Source organism: Oryx dammah, unplaced genomic scaffold (genome assembly GCF_014754425.2).
Source record: "Oryx dammah isolate SB20612 unplaced genomic scaffold, SCBI_Odam_1.1 HiC_scaffold_5, whole genome shotgun sequence".
In the NCBI taxonomy this organism is placed as follows: domain Eukaryota; kingdom Metazoa; phylum Chordata; class Mammalia; order Artiodactyla; family Bovidae; genus Oryx; species Oryx dammah.
This window is the reverse complement of record NW_024070189.1, coordinates 53,099,046-53,115,348: the sequence shown is the minus strand read 5'-3', so window position 1 is coordinate 53,115,348 and position 16,303 is coordinate 53,099,046. Positions and strand designations below refer to the sequence as shown.

Sequence of the window (16,303 nt, the reverse complement as noted above, 5' to 3'; positions counted from 1 at the left end):
CACAAACACTTCCCCTAGATCACTGTTTCTCAAAATCTGGTCTGTGGAACAGCACAACCAAATCTCTTGGTGAACTTGTTTTAAAATGCAGATCCCTGAGTCCCAGTTGAAATTTCATGAATCACTGGGGCAGACCCTCAGAACCCGCTGTTGAGCACACCTCCTCAAGGATTTCTGGCACGAGCAGAAGCCTGAGAATCACTCTGATACAGCCTCACCTTCACTTGTAGGTTCAGCAACCAGGCCAGGAGCAAGCAGACTGGCCAGGTCTGGGAGTTAACCCTGCCCACTCATGTTCCTAATGTGCCCACAAGGCTATACTCCTGGTTTCGACATTTTATAGATAGTCAAGTTAGATGTGGACTTCTAAATGTTGTATCACAGGAAAAGGGTTCTGACATATAATTTTTAAAAAATTAACAAGCCCTAATTAATTTTAAAAAGAGCATAAGATTTCTAAGCCATATATGTAAGCTTGAAGTAATGGATGCCCACAGAGAAAAAAATAGTGAAGAAAGTGTCTGATGTGAGTTCAGAGGACTGCTCGGGAAAGGGGAGGAAAATACATGTGAAAGCAGTCTTGGAGGAGAGGCAGAGAGCAGCTTACATCCAGAATCGGGAAATGCAAATCTCTCAAAAATTGGCTGAGATGTTTAAGCTGGTCCTTAACACTCTTGAAGCAAAGGCTGGAAACTACCGGCAAACATGTTTTGTTTGGCTGGCACAATGTTTTAAACAATTCTGAATTCGTTGCCAATACATAAAAAATTGGAAGTTTTTTTTTTTTTTTTTTTAATTTTATCCTTTCCCTGGAAATTGGAAGAACAAGAAAAACCAGCCACTTGGCAGGACTGTGCTGAGCTGGGTGGCAGCTGCCCACCTTTGGCAAACCACATATTCCTGGGGTCTCCCTAGGGTCCACCAGCCTGCTTCATGCACCAGATCACTTGCCAGACCCTGCAGGCATTTGCATCAGCTGCCCCAGCTTTAAGGAATTAAGCCTAAAAGTCAGTCTCTCTGTGCTTTACTCTAACAGTAATTCCTGCTACAAAGATGCTTTCCTACCTTGGAGGTGTTAAAAAAGGAATCAGATAATACCTGCAAATCACCTAGAAATCACTGTAGAGTTCGTGTCCTTAGCTGTTCATTGGAATCACCTAGGGAGCTTTATAAAAAAAAAAAAAAGAAGAAGAAGCTGATGTTTAGGATCTACCCCTGGAGACTCTGACTTATTGGTCTGGGCTGAAACCCCCGCAATAGGATAGCAGAAAGCTCCCACATGGTTCTAATGGACAGCCAAGGCTGAGAACTCCTGCCTGCAGGGAATGCAAGTTGTTGAATGTGAAGGGTTAGATTTACTCTCTCTTTTTTTTTTTCTGGCCAAACTATGCAGCTTGCAGGACCTCAGTTCCCTGACCAGGGCCTGAACCCAAGCCATGGCAGTCAAAGCGTGGAACCCTAACCACCAGGCCACTAAGGAACTCCCAAAGTAATGATTATTCTAACATCAACTTCCAAATACTGGTTTTCCACCTCTCACCTCCATGATAACTCACATTACCTTTTACTTTTGGAAATGTGCCATTATTCCAAAAACCTACATTTACAAACTGGAAAAGGAGGTCAAAGCATGTTCAGATTTCCACCATTCATTTTCCCTCTGAACCCAACCAAAGAATGAAACACTAAGGAAATGAAGGGAAATTATCCTGAGATACAAAACTCAGGCAGCACAAACAGCTCAAATACCGTAAGAGGAGCTCATAGCGGCTGCCTTGTATTTAAAAAAAAGAAGAAAGAAAAATACAATTCCTCTGAAATTCATCAGTGCACTAAATGGAAAACTTTTTAATATTAAAAAAAAAATGATCTCCCCAAGACTTTCCAGTAATGGCCCAATTTTTATCTTAAAATGAATTGCAAATTACTGCCTCTCTTCAAGCTTTTGTTTAGGTAGCGCATACTTACATTTTGGCTTCCGATCATGGGAAATGCAAACTACCATCATCTAATTTTCAAACAGTAATACTACGATACATTACGCTGGAAAAGCACATTTCCAAAACAGTATCACATAATAATAATAATGGCTTCTATTTACTTCTGTGTACCAAAAAGCATGCTAGGCACTTAATCACATGTTCTCCAATTGTTACAACAACCTCGTAAGGTTAACTCTATAACCCCATTTTACAATTTTAAAAATGAATATCAGAAAGACTTTAAACTACATACATGATCATGGAGCTGCTGGGAGCCGCGCATATGTTCAAACCCGGTTCTGTCCGTTTGGCTCCCAGACCTGCACTTTTTATACCAAACACCCTGGTTTAATTCTTACAAGTAGAAAGATCTGTGCCCGATTATCCCTATTTGCCCAGTGAAAAACACCAAGAGGTCATGTGATCTGCTCCACATCCCAGAATGAGTTAGAAGGAGCCAAGATGACAGCCCACAGCCCCCCTGCCCGCTCCAGGTTGTGTTAAGGACCAATCACAGTTCACATTATAAAAGCTATGCTGGTGGCAGGTACGTTGTATTGCTAGGTAGAGAAAATCAAGTGCTCCTGACTTCTGAGACTCTTCAACATTACTATGACTATGGCTTAACTTCAACACAGGTCTGGTGTATTTCTGTCTGTTTCAGGCCACCCAAGAGTCAGGTATCGGGTTTAACTCCTTTATTTGCTTCAGCATCCTCTTGTGAATTCTATGAGCCATGATGCAGAGAACAAGCAGAAACACACATCATTTTCCAGGCCTCTGGCCCATCCTTGGCTGCCCTGACACCATCACCGGGCAATCAGCAGGATGTCCTGATGAAGGACGGACATCAGCTTCTCCAGGATTTTTTCTCTGGACATCACCTTCTCCGGGATTTTTTCTTTATTTGTAAAATTGCAGAGCTTGTGCCGTAAGAATCAGCCAGAAGGTGTCAGCCCCACAAGAGCCTCTCTCTGGGGCTGTTCCCAGGGGCATGGATCACATCAAGTGCCAGCAGGAAGGTCTCCTCTTCTGTAAGCTGCCAACACCACATCCTTAAACTTGTATCTCTAAACCCGTGTCTTTGGATGTGTTGTGTCCAAGGAAAGATTCTCGAGCAGAAGTAGACACAACACGGCTTCCCTGCAAGAGAAAGCAAACAGGCTTTATCACCTAATAAACATGTCTCAACAGTCAACACTTATTTGCCCGCTTTTTCTGAAGCAACTCTTAAGAGTCACTTGAATTCTATCACTACGGATAATTTTTGAAGAAATTGCATTTCTGCCTCCTAATGATCTTCGAACAAAGCAAGCACCTCGTTTCATTAAGTCCAGCTACCCAGAGGAGCTGGTTCAAAGGGAAGTTAAGATATAGCAAAAACTGAAGTCTTACTCATTTCGATGTGAAAGAAGGTGACTATGTTATCAAACCTCACCAGGCCCGGCCTCCCAACTGCCAGCAGCAAGAACAAACAGATGTCAGGGCTATTTGTTTTCTTCAAAAATGACAGGAAATCAAAAATCTATCAGATGGATGTGTCAGCAGCACACTGCAAGCAGACTGGTTAGTGAGATTTATGCACCTCCCTCTTGGCTCAGGACAAAATCACCTTCTAACTATCAACACCAACTAGAATACACACGCCACTGAGATATGGAAGCATCGTTAGTGCGAGGTGGTACCCTACACAATGTGGTCAGGTCCTATGTGTGATTTAAAATTATGCACATTTGAAATGTATAGTAGAATATAAAATATTAAGCAACACCTCCTTGGACACATTTGTACAGACCCCATGGAATGCTTTTCTAAAACACTATTAAGAACTGCAACATTCCAAAGCTCAAAATCTAAGTACACTGAACATGGCACCTACGGTATCGCCCCGTCAAAGGGCTACTGCGCCTGCTAAACAAAATGCCTATATTTCTACCCCACCGTGCATGTGCACTAGAACTTTATGAAGCAGTTTTAATGATCACTATTGCTGCTGTCTTAGCTTCATCGTTGTGATCATTTTAATGCTTTTTCATGCCTTAAAGTAACACCCTCCAACTGGTGGTCAGAGTTAACTCTCATGCTATTATTAACTTTGGACGTGAGGCAAGATGTGATCAAATGATACATTTAAAACAAAACAAAGACCATACCACCACCAGGAGGCCACCTCCTGTTAATTTAGGAGCCATGAAACTCTAATCCCTGGGAGAGACAACTTTTCTTAAAGGGCCAGATGGTAAAAGATATGTCACAGCTCTATGCTTCTGCTGTAGCTGGAACATGACCAGGAACATGGCAGTGTTTCAATAAAACTTTATTTACAAAAGAGGCCACAGGCTAGATTTGACCTCTGGGTTACAGTTGGCTGACTTTTGCTCTTTAGCTATGGAGCTAATCCCCCTACCCCTCACCTCCCCCTCAGCCTTTTCTTTTAATGTAGCATTTTATTGCACATAAAAGGAAGTTTCCCTACCTACATTCTCCCACTCTGGCATATGTAATTTTGAGAAAATAAAAAGTTCCATTAAGATAGGCATATTTCAAAGTTGCCAAAATTTTGTAAAAATAGTCCAAAAAATGAGCAAAAAGGTGGGAGCAATAAGCTGGCAACAGCACTACAGGAACAGCAATGCCTCAAAATGTTCCATATCGTGTTTTTCATGATGCTTACATAGCTGTATACATTTTGTTAGGTAAAGACGACCAGGACACCAAAAAGAGTGTCTAACAGGCTTTTACTGGGGAAGCGCTCCTGGGCGGGGTTCCCAGACCAAACGAGGCAGCTCAAGGAAGTCCGCACCTGGACCATGCTGGGGGTGGCTTTTATACGTTCGTTGCAAGGGATGGTCAGGCTAGATGGACGGGGGTTCAGATAGGTCGCCAGGCCAAGGCGCCGCGCGCTGACAGATCCTTCTACATGGCTGGGGTGGGGCGGCTTTAGCCGGCGAAGTGTGCTGCCATTGGTCCCCGGGATCTGGGAGGCTCCTTCCGTTAGGGACCTTAGCCGCTGGCGGGAGGGAAAGGAGGGGCGGCCCGACATGGCCCCGGGGTCCGGCCTTACACATTTGTCAAAACTTACCGAGTCATACACTGAAATTAGTCAATTTAATTGTGCTGATGAAGGCAATTTAACTGAGCAAGGAAGCCAATTTTGAAAAAAGCATAAAGCCTTGGCCATAGCCCCTAATTTGCAGTGACTGTAGACCCCTGTGGTAAGAGTATACAGTCCTTAATTCATATTTGCTCCTGAGAGAACTGGTCATAAATGATGACAGTCTCAACTATGTAAATCCTTCAGGAACTCTGTTGCATTAAAGGCATTAAAGGCAGCTCTCCTGCACCCAACTCCTCATAGCATCCAGACCTCAACTTCACTTCAGGGAGGAGAACTGGTTGCTTTTTAGAAACAACAAAAAGCCTCAGGATCATGACTTAGCTTTCCACCACAGTAAAACCAAAACCAAAAAAACAAGAACATGGATCATTTAAGATGGGAGGTAATGCTTATTAAATTTCCGCTTTTTCACTATAACCCTTTAAATTAAAACCACAAGCTGATGATTTCAATCAAACACGAGGTGGTGTTGAGTCTCAACCCTTTTCAGTCATCTTTGCTCCACTGTGAAGCCTGTCAACCTTCAAGGAAGGCAAAGAAAAGATAAAAGTGGCAAACAGGAAGAGGCTGAGATGCTAAAATCAGGGAAAAGCCACACACAGAAGATTACTCCTACTCTGATTAAAGTTGATGGAAGATCTACACAATAATTTCAAAATGCCAGCTATCAGCTTTTGCAGGATCCTTGCATTTCAGCTGTCTCCAACTCCAAGATGGGAACTTATTTAAAGCAATCATTCTTAAAGTGTGGTCCCTGGACCAGCCTCACCAGCATCCCCTGGACTCTGGTCAGAAGGACAAACCCCAGGCTCTGCCCAGACCTCCTGAAGCAGGAAGTCAGAGTGGGACTCACCACTCTGTGTTTACCAAATTCTCTACCTGATTCTGACACTCACTAAAGTTTCCAAATCGCTGATTTAAAGTCTGAAAACCAATAAATACTTGTAAGAGGAGTCCCTCATTCTCTAATTAACCTGACTTTAGATTCCACCCTGCAGGGTAAGATGGGCTCTGTGCCCAAGTGCACAAGCACCATAGGTCCTTGGTAAGCCTCACAAAGAGGCCAGTCTGGAAAAACAGGGGGATGTGGCTGAGTTACTCTCCACAACGTTCCCAAGAACGGAGTAGATGTGGGAGCACACCACATGTTGATTCCTTGCCAACATTTTTTGAGCACCTGCCATGTGCCAGGCTTTCACTAGATGAAATTATCTTGCTTAGCCCCTCCAGTAATAAATAGATGTATCAGTATGTGTTAAGTATACAGAGGTTTAATATTCATCAGAATGGAGTCAAACTTGCTAACAAGCAGAAACCCTTTATAATTCAATCCTCATGCCCAGGCCTGGCCAGCATGCTTTGAATGCTGAGGTTCTTGTATACAAATATTCATTTTGCTTCTTCTTTGGTTAACTGTTCTCAAACTTTATTGGATATCAAAGTTAGAGACCAGGTCATTTATACAAGACCATGTATACTCTAGTTCAAACCCAACATAAGGAACTTTGAGGTAATTCTGAATTACCCATGACAATGTTTGCTCTACTCAAAGGTTTTACCTTCTCTCAGATGTTAAAAATTGAAGTCAGATAAATTGTGTAAGATGCAAATCCACTAACTTATATTAGGCTTTTAGTCTCTCAGATAACTTGGTTCTGCCCTTTCCAGCAAGCATGTCATTCTCCTTGATGTAGATAATAAAAACTTAAGGAACTGAAAAGGAAATGCTTCTGGAATCCCCCTGCTTATCTGTTAACCTGACATTACTTGCCCCTAAAGTGGCCTGTGCTCCAGCACAAGTACTATCTCTTCTGTTCTCTGCCCATGGCAGGCATTGCTAATCAATCACAACACTCTCATCCAGAGCCCGAGAGTTATTCTCCAGGCCTTGGAATCCTCCTCAATAGCATCTCAGACAGCCACCCCCAATCGGTAGGAGTATACATGACTGATGAAATATCTGTATATTACTGATCAATCAACATGCCCCTTTCTTATTTTTTTCCTACTCCAAATACAGCTTTAAACCCCTGCTTTTACTGTTCTTGGGACAATAAAATTAAGCTTCAGTTAATTGTGAACTGCAGTCTCTACAACCTATGCTATCTTAAGGGTGGCAATCACAGCGAATTGTATTGAGCAGTTTAAACAATCTAAGAGCAGTTGTAACCCAGCACGTAGTACAAAACTGCTTTGAAAATCAAAAGAACCAAGCAAATAAAGGTATATAGAACAGATAACAAAAACACTTGCAAGAAGCATCCTGTGAGTATAACTGGGAAACATACAGCAAGAATAGCCCAGGGAGGCTGAAGCATAATACTTAGGTTTATAAGCATGAAGACATGGCTTGAGTAAATAATTCTGATTTTGCTTTTGGTACTCACTGGTGATTCTTTATTCGGCTAAGGGGGCACCACACTGTTCCTCTAGCAGCATCTCCATTATTCTAATTCCCTATGGAGAGAAGAAAGAAACATCAAAATGCCACATTTCATGGACAAGCACTTTTACATTTATCACAACCTTTCCCTTCAAGGAATCCAAGCAATGGCCATGTATTCATTTCAGAAAAGTAGGATTGTAGTCATATCTCACATTTTTATAATATTCCATTCAGCAATTTTATATACATTATCTCCACATGTGCTCGAACTACTTGGGGAAACAGAGCAGAGCTGTGAATCTTCCATTTTAAACATAAGAAAACAATTCAAGCGACTTACTGAAAGTGATCCAGCTACTAAGTGGCAGTGCCAGAGCTGGAATAATCATGGTGATAGTTAACACTACACTAGTGACATCAGAGATCACAGATCACCGTAACAGGTATAATGATGACGAACAAGTCAGAAATTACTGAAATGTGACACAGAGACATGGAATGAACAGATGCTGTTGGGAAAATGATGCCAAAAGACTTGCCTGGGGATTTCCCTGGTGGTCCAGTGATTAAGAATTTGCCTTCCAATGCAGGGGACATGGATTTGATCCCTGGTCAGAGAACTAAGATCCCACAAGCCACAACCAGAGAAGCTGACATGCCACAACAAAGACCCAGCACGGCCAAAAAAAAAAAGACTTGCTTGATGTAGGGTGGCCACGAGCCTTCAGTCTGTAAAATGTGCAATATCTGCGAGGTGTGATAAAAGGAGCTATGCCTGTGTTTACTCAATACTTACACAAGTGCTAGACTCGCTGCTAAGGTCTGCATGGGCGTTATCTGGTGCACCGTTATCCGGTGGTGGGTACAAGGTGCGTTACAGAAATCCTCCCCCTCTGCCAGCACCACAGGCTGCTGCCAGCACACAGCCACCCTCAGCCAAAGGGAGCTGCGGTACCTGAGGTCATGCCCCCCTCCAGGAGTGGCCCACACTGGATGGCTGGCCGGCATAAGGTAGAAAGACCCAGGCCCCCCCGTAAATTTGGGACAACTCGGAAGGGCATCCCATTGCCACAGTTCCCCATGGGAGCGGCTGAGACCTTCATCACAACTGCACTGCAGTTCACAGTTACCTTCTTTCTGCCTGCTTCCCTCATTCCCTCGCAAACATTGTTCCCAAGAGCCCACTCCCACAACCCTCTGCACAAAAATCCCCATCTGAGCCTGTGTCTGAGAGCCCAACCTTGTTTAATATACACAAAATTCCTGAACAGACACCCTCATTTTACGGATGAAGAAAACAGAAATTCAAAGAGGGTTTAGTAATTCCCCCCACATTATACAGCTATTAAATAATAAAGCCAGAGGAAGAACACAGACGCTGAATTCTGGTTTCAGGGGCACCCCTTAACATCACAAGGCTCACACCAAGGCTGAACACAAGTTGCCGGCCCACCCACCTCAGCTGGTCAAGTTCTACCCTGAAGGAAAGAAGAGAGCAGGTACTCCCTCTTTCCTTCTTGAAGGACAAGTTCTATAGATCAGAGGCTAAACCTTCAGATGGAAAGTCAGGGTTTTGATGTAATTACGAACTGGAGTGTTAAGGAATTCAAAGCTGAGTTATCAGAAATGGGACACACTGCACTCGGGGACAGGACAGAGGATAACAACGCTAACTTAAATTGCAGGCCTCAGGCCCCACGCAGTAAGGCTTTGATTTCGGAGGACTCTAGTGGACCCCACAGTGCTGTATTTTTAACTGGTGCTTCCCACAGTCAAGCAGGGCTAGGAAACACTGAGTGGACCTACAGGAGACAGTAGGGACTTCCTACCCGGGGTTTGTTCTGAGCCACAGGAGGGGAATGCATCTCTAGAGAAGACAGCACAATATACTGAGTACTAAAGTACACTGAGGTCTTCCCTGGTGGCTCAACGGAAAAGAACCCACCTGCAATGAAGGAGACGTGAGTTCGATCCTTGGGTCGAGAAGATCCCCTGGAGAAGGAAATGGCAACCCACTCTAGTATTCTGGCCTGGAGAATCCCATGGACGGAGGAGCCGAGCCTGGTGGGCTACAGTCCACGGGGTCACAAAAGAGTCGGACACAACTTAATAACTAAACACCACCAGCACAGCACACTGAACAAAAGTTAACACTTCCTTGGGGCTCCTGAGGTTTCCAAAGTCCTTCAGATTTCCAGCTGCTGTTGTTGTTCAGTCACCCAGTCATGTCTGACTCTTTGAATCCCATGGACTGCAGCACACCGGGCCTCCATCCCTCACCATCTCCCAGAGTTTGCCCAAGTTCATGTTCATTGCTTCAGTGATGCCATCCAGCCTTCTTATCCTCTGATGCCCTCTTCTCCTTCTACCCTCAATCTTTCCCAGCATCAGGGACTTCTCCAATGACTCAGCTGTTTGTATCAGATGACCAAAATACTGGAGTTTCAGCTCCAGCATCAGTCTTTCCAATGAGTATTCAGGGTTGAGTTCCCTTAAGATTGACTGGTTTGATCTCCTTGCTGTCCAAGGGACTCCCAGGAGTCTTCTCCAGCACCACAAATATAGCCACTATCTTGAAAGGAAGAAATATTAACTAAAGGATTTTGTTGATGCCAAGAAGCATGGACAATGGGGTGAACCAAAACATCAGACTATAGGGCCAGGCACCCTGCTGAGTATCCTGCTGGGTACCTCAGGCTCCTCACTTTTACCAAGGCATCACTTAGACCAGAGAGTTCAGGGCACCTGGAGGCTGACTAAACAGTGCAACTGCACACCAGAATTACTAGGGGAACCCACAAAAGCAAATACAGATTCCCAGCCCTACCCAGACCCCTACAATCGGAACTTCCAAGGCTGGAGCATGGAGTCTGCAGACAGCCCTCTTGTGGTTCTGAAGCACGACGTGTTCAAGTATGAGAATTTGTTTAAAAAAAAAGCAGCTGGATACCACCTCCGGACACTGATGAAACAACTGTCCTTAATCATTTCGGAAGATACAGCACATACTCTTAGAGCTATTTACCATTTTAATTAGGAAAGGAGGGGTTGGGAATGAAACAAGTGGAATGACATTTAAACTAATTCTGCTCTCACTCATTCAACAACAGAACCAGTTCACAAATATTTACTGGGCACCTGCCCATGTGCACTGGAGAGTAAATGGTGAACAAATCTAAATCCTTGCCTGCGTGGAACATATGGACTAGTAGATTTCATTCCCCTTGTCTCGTTTTTTTTTTTTTTTTCCTTTTCCCTTTGGTTCAACAAACCCCTGGGCAATAATTAAATGCCTTCCTTCTCTTTTCAGAATGAATAAAAACAGCCATGTTAATTCTGTTGCAAGCTTCTTTTTATAGAGTGGGCCCCAAACTCTAGTCAGTATGTCTTTAAAACCAGAAAAGCAGACTCCTTCCTTAGAAGTGAGCACCAGTGAACTCTTCCCATCTGTCTAAATTAAGAACGCCACCATTTACTGAGCCGAGAGCTAGCTGACGTAAGTGAAGACGTTGGGGTTTGCCTTGGGAATTGAAAGACATTATTTATTGAATCAATTAAGCTTACAATGTGACAGCTGATTTTCTTCCCCTTCTACCCCCTCTTTCACATCACTTCAGTCTTTTTAAGTAGAACAGTTAGAAATAGAAGGTGGAGAACAAGGGCAAATAGAGACCCATAAAATGAATTAAAAACAAAGAAAGGCCTACCAGGGAGGCCCAGCCATTATTTAGTACTCTCTTTGGTAAGGAGGGACCAAATCAAAACCCAATCGATAGAGTCCTTTCAAATAAAGTCTCTTAAAATCCAACTCCCAAGAGATCAGGCTTAAAGGGGCTAAATTTACACCACTTATCACACAATGATGCCTGAAATGCAAAACAAACATTACTTGGACCCACCTTTATAGATAGAGCTTAACTCAAAAGCTTTCTGGACTGAGAAGCCATAAAGCAGCTGGATTTTATTATCCTTCCCTCTGAGCATTTTTTCCCCCTGTTTCCAAGTCATCTTTCTCTATTTGCCAATGTACAGACATGGGAGCCCTCCCACTCTCATCTCCTTCATTCCAGGGCTAAGCTGGCCAGATGGGTCCCCAATGAGGAGACCGAGAATCGCATTTTTCAAATTCAAAACACTTCACAAATTCCCCCATTCTCAGAGCATATGAGAAAGCTAATTATTACAGAAAATGAAAAGCTTGCCTGAAAAGGAGGCAGAGAAAGTTATTAAAGGTGGCTAGATCCAGACAGTATATTTATTTTATTATCAAACAGATGCTTCCTTAAGAAGCTCTGACTTAAATCCGGGAAGTCCTGAGGAGCCTGGCATGAAGGAGGACTGCAGAAGCTGCAGTTTGAGTAAGGCCCAAGCCTGGCTGTGAGTGTGACATACAGAGAGAGAAATATTAGACCTTACAAAAATTACAAAGTCCTTAGGGAATTCCCTCGTGGTCCAGTGTTTAGGATTCTGCACTTCCATTGACAGAGGCCTGGGTGTGATTCCTGGTCAGGGAACTAAGATTACACCAGCTAAAAAAAATTACAAAGTTCCAAAGCAGTTCTAAAAGACACATCTGTAGAGCGCTCTTAAGAAAAGAGCTGCTCACCTAATTATCACAATAATACAAGATTGGTCATAATTAGATGAAGAATAACTATTTGTGTACTTAGTGTTTAACCAGAAGCTAGGTATTGCAATAACCAGCTTAAGCACTGGAAGACTTCTCCCACTGTGGAAAAGAAAGCTTTCTTGTGCATCAAGGCTTTGGAATAAGTACCAGGGACAATATTAGCGCCCACTGTGTATAAAAGACTGCACTGATGCTATGAGGAACGAGATGCATGTAAGCCATGATGCTTCTGTTCAAGGGGTCATCGATTTCTTGGGAGGAATTACGAGGAATGCAAAATAACTGAAAAACAAGACAGCCTCTGAGAAGCATTACCATGTTTGAAAAAAAAAGTTCAATGGAAGAAGGGAAGTACAGACTGATCCTGCATGAAGGGAGGACCTAGGGAAGCTGCTGGAAGATGAATGGTTTGAACAAGACCCAAGCCTGGCTGTGAATGTGACATAAAGAGCGAGGGGAATGTCAAGCAGAGCGGGGACTAACAACAGGCATGGGGGTGGGAACATCAGTGCTTGTGCGGTTAAGCGTCTGCCTTCCTGAAGGGGGAGGAAGTGGACTGGATGCAGCAGGAATGAGAGTGTTACACTTCCCCAGTTTCCATGCCCCCCCACCGCCACCTGCTCACACACACCCTTCCTCCCACCTCAGCTCTGCTCTTTCCTAGAAGAGACAAAAGCACATACAATATCCCACAAATAGCCCTGTAATTATGCAACAACACTCAGATTTAGGGCCGAGTCCAATTTAACTGTGAAAGTTTGGGCATTTTACTTAGATTCTCTAATCATCAACTGTTTCATCTTTGAAGGGAGATGATGTAGTAACAGGCTTTTCGTAAGAATCAGTCCAAATAATACTGTTTTATCTGGTTACCAGAGTACCCAGCTTCTGGTAAATACTCAGTAAATAAATAGTTGTACATCTAAATCTCTTTCCTGATCATCTAATCTCACTAGAATACAAATTCCATAAGGCTGGGAGCCTTGTCTGTCTTGTACAAGTTGTGACCCCTAGCAGAACAATGTCCAGTACACAGAAGGCCTGCAGTGAATGTCTACTGAATGAATGAATCTATCATTCAACCAATTAATCATCGGTTTACAAGGCTACCACATTAGATGAGAAGGTGCTCAGAGATAGGGAACAACAGTTACTTACATTTGAATCTTTACTGTCTAGTGCACAATTTGGCACAAAACACATGCTCAATATTTATGAATCATAAGGCTGATCAACTGATTAGTTCTGAATGCCAGGCTGATGAGTGTTAGTTTTGTCATTATAGTACAATCGGCCCAGTAGTTAGCAACCTAGAAAGTGTGGTAAAAGGTCAGGATAATACAAGTTGCCATAGGAAATGAAAAAAACAAAGAAAGAATAGAAGTATGAACGATGAAAGGGAGGGAATGTTGTGGAAAGAGTTGACAGTAGAGTGGGGGCACTGAAAATGGGACCGAAACCATCCGGGTCAGCCAAGAGGAGCTAGAAAGCGAGGTCGTCCCAGGTGCCAAGCGTACATATAAAACCGCTCACCTCCTGATAAGAATGTATGCAGCAAGTTTACTTTAAAAACCTCGCTTCTTTTGATTCTCAACTTTTTTAAGTTGGTTTACATAAAACTTTCCCAGAATCTTTTTATTTACTCTATGTAGAATCATAACAGTACCAATAAAAGGCAGAATAAGAAAATGTTGCTTTCCCTGCTTCAGTGTTCCACTGCTTTTACAGTAAAATTCACCTTCTTTACCACAGTTAGAAGGCTCCAGGTGATCTGCCTCTAGCCCACTTCAACTGTAGAAAGGCAGGAAGGAATGAGGAAGGGGGACAGGGAGGGAGGGAGAGCCAGAAAGGGAGGAATCCACACTCAGCAAGAGAAACACTGCTCAATGCTTCTCAAGGAAAAGATCTTTTCCACAATAAAGTGTCTTTTCTTCTGAGGCTTTTATATTTGGCATTTCTCATTTATTAAACTGGGATAACACCAGACTACAGTAAGAGTTAAAATGTCCTGGCACATACTGTGTGCCAGGCACTGTGCTGAGTGTTTTATCTGCATTGGCTTATTTTACCCTTCTATCTGCCTTAGAGATGATTGTTTTTGGATGAGCCCCAAGGCTCATCTTGATTTCACCCAAGACAATCAGGATTAATTCTGAATATTCATTAGAAGGACTGACACTGACGCTTCAGCTTCAGTGCAATACTTTGGCCACCTGCTGCAAAGAACCGACTCACTGTAAAGACTGATGCTGGGAAAGGTTGAGGGCAGTAGAAGGGGGTGACAGAGGATGAGATGGTTGGATGGCATCACTGCTTCAATGGACGTGAGTTTGAGTAAACTCTGGGAGATAGCGAAGGACAGGGAAACCTGGTGAGCTGCAGTCCATTGGGATGCAAAGAGTCAGACACGATTTAGTGACTAAACTACAAAAACAATCAGGATTAAGAGTCCAGGATTCAGGTTCCTAGAACACGGGAAGGCTGTAGGGTTTTAATGAGACTGCACGCATTAAGGCACCTAGCGTGCTGCTGGGTACACAGCAAGAGTGTTTCTTCCTTCTGTATTGATCTGCTCCAAAAGCCTGATATATATATAAATCAGATATTTCAGCCCTGCACCCAAACTAAGTGACAAGATTCTTAATACACAAATCAACATTTAATCACATCTATAAATTATTTTAAATACAACGCTTTTCAAGTAGGAATATCCTAACAGACTGTATGACTTCAGTATCATTTTCCCACAGGAGCTAATAAACTCTTGAGTAAGATTCATTTTTATTTTGATAAGTAACTCAAAATTCTTAGGTGTAACTGGCAGAACATTAAATTGATTCAATAATTCAAATGTCTCTGCTTCACATTATAAATCTTCCTCTCTTCCTCAGGAGAATAATCTCAGATTTGTAAAGGAAAAGAATATATCCCCAAATAATAACAATCTAAAAACTTGCAAAGAACACTATATTATTTAGTCCAGATAAGAAACTCTCAGGAAAGAAATGAAAGTGGCCCATCCAGTTTAGGGAATTGTCCTGGGATCAAATATCACAATGAAAGATGACAGAACCTTTTCCATATTGCCAATTTGCAAATGATCCTTGACTTGAAATCAACCTTTTAGTGGATAAAGGCCTTTAGTCATTGGTCTCCCACAATCCAATGTGACTCAGTAAGTGTATTTTCTTTTGTAATTTTTTTAAATGTGACTTGTATAAAATTTCAGTTTTCCTTAAACTTCGTGCAAAATATGCCTTGCTCATATGTATCTGTTGGATAGAATTAGCAGTAATTTTTTTACTTAGTTCTGTCTGACTCTTTGAGACCCCGTGGACTGTAGCCCACCAGGGTCCTCTGTCCACAGGATTTTTCAGGCAAGAATACTGGAGTGGGTTGCCATTTCCTCCTCTAGAGGATTTTCCAGACCCAGGGATCAAACCTGCATCTCTTGTGTCTCCAGCACTGCAGGAGGGTTCTTTACCTGCTGAGACATCAGGGAAGCCCAGTGATTTTTTCAAACATCAGGCTACCCTCCCACCCAGTGCCACATCCACCTATGACATTTCTGACAACTGATCATCTTGCTTAGAAACCTCCATTGATGATGGGATGCTCCTTATTCCTTCTATCTCAGGCCTCATTACAACACAATCTTCCTTACATTGAAGCAGCACTGGCTTGGTGCCTGACACCAAAGGGTCCCAGTACCAAGTCTTGTGCCAACTCTTATCCTACCAAACTAAAAGACAACAGGGTTCCTATCAATTCCCTTTATTAGCTTTTTTTTTTTTTTTTTTTGCTATTCATCAGGTTTTTTGCTCAGTCATAATTTCCCCTTGTTTTTCCCCCATTCTGAGAGAGACAATGGCTAACAGCATGCTTGTACATTTAATCAGTGAACTGTCCCTAAAAGAATAAATAAATCCGTTGCCTAGATAATAGATAAATCCAATGGATGCCCAGACAATTTTCTTTTAATCTTTTATCTCACTCTTCTCCTTCCCCTAAATTCTCAAATTTCTATAACAGCCTTCTTTACAAGCAGGGCCAGTCTGCTAACTTTGAATTATGTATTTTCTTTGAACAAAATATAATTTTCCAAAGCCTTATTTTGGTCAAAACCATACCCCACCAAAGCCTGTGACTTCCCTGGTGGTCCAGTGGTTAAGAATCCACCTTGCAAT

The 16,303-nt window shown here is 42.8% G+C and overlaps 1 protein-coding gene across 2 annotated transcripts in view; it reads right to left on the bottom strand.

Moving 5' to 3' along the window:
• Positions 1-713: 713 nt before the first annotated feature.
• Positions 714-16,303, bottom strand: part of PRELID2 (PRELI domain containing 2) — a 119,829-nt gene continuing 104,239 nt past the window's right edge. For both annotated transcript variants that reach the window (XM_040239805.1, XM_040239804.1), the window contains exons 6-7: positions 7,488-7,557; positions 714-3,125 (exon numbers count right to left, since the gene is read on the bottom strand). In XM_040239805.1, the coding sequence (XP_040095739.1) occupies positions 7,498-7,557 (60 nt within the window). In that variant the 3' untranslated portion in view covers positions 714-3,125; positions 7,488-7,497. The remainder of the gene's footprint in view (positions 3,126-7,487; positions 7,558-16,303) is intronic.